Source organism: Erythranthe guttata, chromosome 14 (genome assembly GCF_056151865.1).
Source record: "Erythranthe guttata isolate IM_541 chromosome 14, IM_541, whole genome shotgun sequence".
In the NCBI taxonomy this organism is placed as follows: Eukaryota; Viridiplantae; Streptophyta; class Magnoliopsida; order Lamiales; family Phrymaceae; genus Erythranthe; species Erythranthe guttata.
The window spans coordinates 10,155,912-10,162,439 of NC_142546.1; the positions used below are offsets into that span (position 1 = coordinate 10,155,912).

Genomic DNA, 6,528 nt, shown 5'->3' on the forward strand with positions numbered 1-6,528 from the left:
CAAACTAGATCCTCCCTTGGATGAGTTAATGAACATGTTGGTCAGCTTCGAGTCCACCATTAAGAAAGAGAAGTCTGTTCTCATTGCTGCTACTTCTGGAAAGAAGAGTTCTTTCCAAAAGAAGAGAAAGGAAAGAGTTCCCTTCCCAAACAGCAAGTTCGAAGTGGGTGAAGGTAGTGGGGGCCCCAAAGCAAAGGTTGGTAAGCAAGATGATGATGCTTGCCATCACTGTGGAAAGAAAGGACATTGGCGCCGCAACTGCAAGGCTTACCTAAAGCAGAAAAGTTCTGAAAAGGGTACGTATTTCATTGACGTAAATTTGTCTATTAACTCTTCTTCTTGGGTATTGGATACGGGCTGTGGCTCACATTTGTGCAATGATTTGCAGCTAATGACAAGAAGTCGAAGACTTAGAGCGGGTGAGACCTACCTAAGGATGGGGAATGGAGCAAGAGTTGGTGCTGAAGCCATTGGCACAATTTACTTAAATGTTTTGGATTCTAGTTTTCCTATTGTTTTGAACGATTGTTTATTTGTTCCGTCGCTCATTAGAAACCTTATTTCTATTCCTGTATTAGATATTGAAGGTTTTACTTTTGTTTTTGGAAATTCGATTTGCATTATACAAAAGAATGAGAATTTAATTTGCAAAGGACGACTATTAAACAACTTGTATGAACTAAATCCAAATGAAATACCTATTAATGTTATATCAGCAAAACGTAAGGAGATAGATCAAAACCCCGCACAACTTTTGCACGCTAGATTAGGTCATGTCTCTTTAAGAAGGATGAACGATTTTGTCAGTGAAGGATTGTTCTCTTTGGAGGACGTGAAATCACTACAAACTTGTGAATCCTGCCTTAAAGGGAAAATGACCAAGTCACCCTACAAAGGGAAAATGGAACGAGCCGAGGGTCTTTTGGATTTGATCCATACAGACGTATGTGGTCCACTAAGTGTTAGTGCGAAGGGTGGATATAACTACTTCGCTACCTTTACCGACGATTATTCTAGGTATGGGTATGTGTACTTGATGAAGTACAAGTCTGAAACATTTGAAAAGTTCAAAGATTTTAGACGCGAAGTGGAAAAGCAACTCGGACGAAGTATTAAGAAGCTACGATCCGATCGTGGTGGAGAATACTTGAGCATCGAGTTCATTGACTATCTAAAAGAGAATGGGATACAATTCCAATGGACTCCACCGGGAACTCCTCAACTTAATGGAGTGTCCGAACGTCGGAATCGAACTTTATTAGATATGGTTCGATCAATGATGGGGTTCACAAACTTACCGGCATACTTGTGGGGTCATGCACTTCGTACTGCCGCGTATTTGCTGAATAGAGTTAACACCAAAGCAGTTAAATCCACACCTTATGAACTTTGGCATTCCCGGAAACCCAATTACAAACATATTAGGATATGGGGTTGTCCCGCTTATGTGAAGCGATTAGTGGGAGATAAGTTGGATAGTAAATCCGACTTGTGCTATTTTGTGGGGTATCCCGAAGACTCGATGGGATACGAAGATCATTGATAGAGGTGAAGTCAAGGTTGAACGAGTCACCTCGGAAGAGAACGTTGCAGACCCCTTCACGAAGCCTTTACCGAGATCGGTCCATGAGAAACATCGAGAGTCGATGGGATTGCGATTCATGGGTAGTTGGATTTAGGTCAAGTGGGAGATTGTTAGAGTAGGTGACCAACAAGCCAACATGTGGCTGTGGTCTTTCGTATTTATTATTGTAATGAACGAACCTTTATTCGTATTAATGATAAAACACCTTGGCATTCTATATCTTTGTCCCTTTGTCACAAGCATAGATATAGTCCTTACAGTTATTACAAGTACTAGTAATTGATCGTTAGGATCGTGAGATATTTACTTAAGTATTATAACTGTCAAACGTGTTCATAGTCGAAGGGTTACGCCACTAATGAGGATATCGGCCTTTCCCATTAAGACTAGCACTTAGTGTATGTGTACTGCATCTCATCAGTAAACGGTATTGTGATATCGGCATGCATAAGTGGGTGCTCGTAAGTTGACGAGTTCACTGAACTCCCTCACCCTAGAAATCTCTAAGTGGTTCCCAATAATCGAGTAGAGATATCTATGGTATAGTTGTACACCATTAGTCCTTATGACCTAGACATCACCGTGACTTCACTAGAGGACCAGCTGTATCGTGACCTGTCCCTGAGTTCCACCGAGGACCATCCCAAGGGCCAGTGTTCGTGCAGTCCGAAATCTAGTGGGAGGTCTGTGCATTGTAGTCGGGGATTCGATCGCTAGAATAGTCTTGGATGTCCTGTGTGTTCTGATAGTTTGTAATCATTCTAAGTCTCTGGCCAGAGCTGATTAAGTGATGATTAGAGAATTCGATTCTCTAAGTCATGCACGTAAGGATTACAACACTTAGAACGATCGCACCGTCATCGAACAGATAAAGATGTCTCGATGAACCAATGCCTCTAGTTCGATCGGGACATATGTATCGAAGGGACCGTACTGTACGTTAACTATATCTGAAGGTTCTTGCAGGCACTTCATTTGTATCTAGGGAATCATGACGCGTAGTTGCTAGACGCCAATCTTGATTCGTTGGGTGATTAAGGTGAAACGAGCTTCATCTTAATCGTAACTCGAAGGGGACGAGTTTTGACCACAAAGGGTTGTGGGCCCACGGCTAGCTTACACCTGAACCATCGAGGGTCACACTGCTCGTGCACATGAGATCTTTGAATAAACGGTCAGAGATAAAATAGTTTATCTTTGCATGATTGGAAGTCAATATGATTGAGTCCAACATTCGTAATTTGGAATTATGAATGAGAATAAGAAAAGGAAAAGAATAGGCGAACGTATTAGTGAACTTTCTAAATCGGGAAGTTTCCAAATTTAGAAAGTGCACTGAACTAGGGTTTCCACTTTTGGAAAGTTGGAAAATGAGAGATGGCACTCGTAATGACGAGGAAGTTATAATGAATCCGAAAATGTAATCGTTGCAATTTTTCGGTCATTGAATTAAGAGAGACGCGCAAGTAAAGATACTAACGGACTTAAGCTGTTGGGCCCGGTCCAACTTAAGCCCGCTAGGGTTTTATGCAAGACATATAAATACTTGATTTATAGGTCTTGCACACACACACAACTAAAACCCTAACCCTAGCCGCTACACTCTCTCTCTCTCGGCCTCTCTCCCATCGGCCACCACCGCGCCGCCGTTGCTCCGCCGTGACCGGAATCGGCCATCAATTGGCCGATCCTTTTCGGTAGTCTTTTCTTCTTTCTTTTTCTTCCGTTAATTCTAACTACTTCGTGTCTAGTGCCACGTTTTAGTAGATCGAAGTATACGAGGTGAAATCCGAGAGGAGGAAGATCGAAGATCGAGGAATCGAAGAGCAGCGCACGAGCCGAAGCCGCACGCTACCCCACGCGCCGCCCCGGAAGACCGCGCGTGTACCTCACGCGCCGCCGTGGGCCGATCTGCTGCTGCTGCCGCTGCACCGCTGCTGCCCCGATTGTACGGATTGGTTTCCGTAGCAATCTCGACTTGCTAAACGCTCCTACCTCACGCTTCAAGAGGTAAATACACGAAACCCTAGTTTCGATTCGTTTATGTTTAAACTATGATTTCATGTTTGCTATCGTATGATTTTATGTGATTATATGTAATCGTTTTAATCTTTGCAAGCATGTTAATTGGTTTAAACGCGAGCATGTTAATTGATTTAAATTCGGTTAAATTATTTAGCATGTATGTTGTTTTTAATTTCGCTGGAAGCGCAAAGGTACGCAATTAATTGATTTAATTTGTCGGGCATGTTCTATATGTGTTTTAAAGTCGTTTAAATCACATAAATTTTTGTTTTCCGCTGCGTATGCGTGCCAGAAACCCAACAGGGGTATCGATCCCCGATACCTCTCGCATGCTAAGGGAGCGCTCTACCATCTGAGCTACGAAATAAGAACGCTCAAACGATATTGACAGCAGTTTCAATTATCTCTCAATTATCATACAGGCTGGTTTTCATGATAACATAAATGTTGATTATAGTATTGAGATGTTCGAGCTTTGTAACTTATTTACCTCTCATTGCTAATGGCGCAATATTTACTATTATCCCGACATCTTTACATAATTCTCAATTCATGTTCTTTCAATTACCGAATAAGTGCCCTCTTCAGTCTATCCAACCTCAGTCGTGCCATTATTGCGATCAAAATTTACTGCCGTTACGGAAAATATATGAATGTCGATTACAAATATGGCTTCGACTATTCTAGAGAGTTGCCGGACCAAGTGCAATTTATGAGTTATGAAGTAGTAATATTTATTTTTGGACTAATGTATAGTTTATTTTCGAATTGTAAGTGACATGTTTGGCTTCTGTTTGGACTAATGTATAATTTGTTTTCGGATTCTAAGTGACAATGTTTGTATTATTTATGGACGAATGTTTAAGTTATTTTCGGATTATAAGTTACTATGTTTGGATTATGTTTGTAGTAGTGTATAATTTGTTTTTGGATTGTCAGAGACAGTGTTTGGTTTATGTGTAGAGTAATGTATAATTTGTTTCCGGATTGTAAGTGACAAAGTTTGTATTACTTATGGACGAATTTTATGTTATTTTCGGATTGTAAGTGACAATGTTGAATTATGTTTGGAGTACAGTATAATTTGTTTTCGGATTGTAAGTGATAATGTTTGTATTATTATTGACGGATTAATTTTTTATTCGACTTAATCAGATAATAATAATTATCCATTTTCCAAAAAAAAATCACTATTATTTTTTTATTTAAAAAAAAAAACGATTCTAAGTGGGTTATTTGTGGACTAATTCAATTTCTATTTGTATATATTGTTGTCCCGAATATTTTCCTAAAACAAATATTTTTTTCTTATTTTTTTCAAATTAATCTATTATTTTTGAAATATTGAGTTCAACATCCATGGGTTGAACTACAACCAACTGAGTTCAACAAGAATGTGTTGAACTTTCATACTTCAGCTTTGACAGTGTTAGATGTAACCATCGTAACTTTAACATACGGACTCTATATGGATTGATTCTAGCAGCATCCAAAACAATACTTGATGGGCTACAACTTTTATTTCTAGCATATTTCCATATTCGGAACCTAACTGTGATAAAATCGGGTACAAAGTCGAGTAATGTGCAAATATGAGAAAGCAAGAACATATGCCATAGCCAAACAAGTAATTCCTAAGAAGTGCATGAGCTCAACAGAATAATGCCGAACTCCACTCCTTGAGTTCAACTTGTTTTGGTCGAACTCATTACTTTAGTTTTTTTAATATTTCGAATATAAGGAAAAAAAAAACAAATAAAAAAAAACCTTGAGTTCGACTAGATCTAGCCGAACTCAATACATTGAATTCGGCTAGATATAAGTGCATGAAGTTGGTGTAAAAAGAGAAGAAAGGAGAGAGAGTCTGATTTTTTTGGCCAAAATAAAGAATATTTTCACCTGCAACAACTAAAATCCGCCTGCAATAAACACCCCCGAACTCAAAATCATTCACAAAGAAAACAACGTATATTCCATTTAATTGCAATGTAAAGAATAAATATACCTATCAGTGCTATTTGGACAATTGATTCATTCCAAGTAGTGTTCTCTACTAGAAGAAAATACAAAACAAATCAAGGACAATTGAGTCTCAATAACTAATATTCTAGTACACGCTTAACCCAACAGATTTTAGTAAACATAGAAAATTAATCATGTTTTCAGACGCACAACGATCAACAAACGTCTAATAATCGAGAATCGGACAAAGCAAAATTTAATCATTTCAAAACAAACAACAACGACAAACCGAATTGTAAATCTTTAAAGAAAAAAATAAAAACAACATCATTAAAACGGATTTATGGGATGGGATGGATGCCTTCTACTTGATAAACTGAGAGACCCATTTGAAGCCATCTCCATAACCCATCTTGCGAACGATGCTGCACATGAAAACCTCAATCGGACGTACATTTGAGTCGGAAATGTTAACCTTACCCTTGCCAGAAGTGATGCCCATCAAACCCAAGTGGTACGAAAGCTCCTCTTCGGATGCAGCATACGGAATATCTATCTTGTTGCCCAATATCAAGAACGGAACGTTAGCCAACGAGTCGTCGTAGAGAAGAGCGTCGAGCTCTTTCTTCGACTCTGCAAATCTTTCCTTGTCATACGCATCCACTAAATAAACGACAGCATCCATCTAAACAGCTGCACAAACATTACAACTCCACTTAAACAATATAGCATAAGAATTTTAACATACAGTTATAATTCTATATATACAGACATCCACTGATGCTGAAAAAACAAATAATGCTCCTAAAGTTCTAATGAATTATGTCAATCAGCATGAAAAGTCATTGAGAAATTATTATTATAAAAAAACAATTTGAGCCACGAAATTATTAACAATGAAGTTTCTATTAAAATTGAAATAAACTATAACCACCCATTGCTTGAACTTTTCGCAA

The 6,528-nt window shown here is 38.6% G+C and overlaps 1 protein-coding gene across 1 annotated transcript; it reads right to left on the reverse strand.

Annotated features, from left to right (window-relative positions):
• Positions 1-5,936: 5,936 nt before the first annotated feature.
• On the reverse strand, positions 5,937-6,257 carry LOC148765164 (Ras-related small GTP-binding family protein). Its single transcript, XM_088812685.1, has one exon. It carries the CDS (start codon positions 6,255-6,257, stop codon positions 5,937-5,939), a length of 321 nt encoding a protein of 106 aa, XP_088668811.1.
• Between the last annotated feature and the right edge of the window lie 271 nt (positions 6,258-6,528).

What these genes read in the sequence shown, in the direction of transcription:
- LOC148765164 (XM_088812685.1), bottom strand. Translation starts at nt 6,257, where the DNA reads ATGGATGCTGTCGTTTATTTAGTGGATGCGTATGACAAGGAAAGATTT.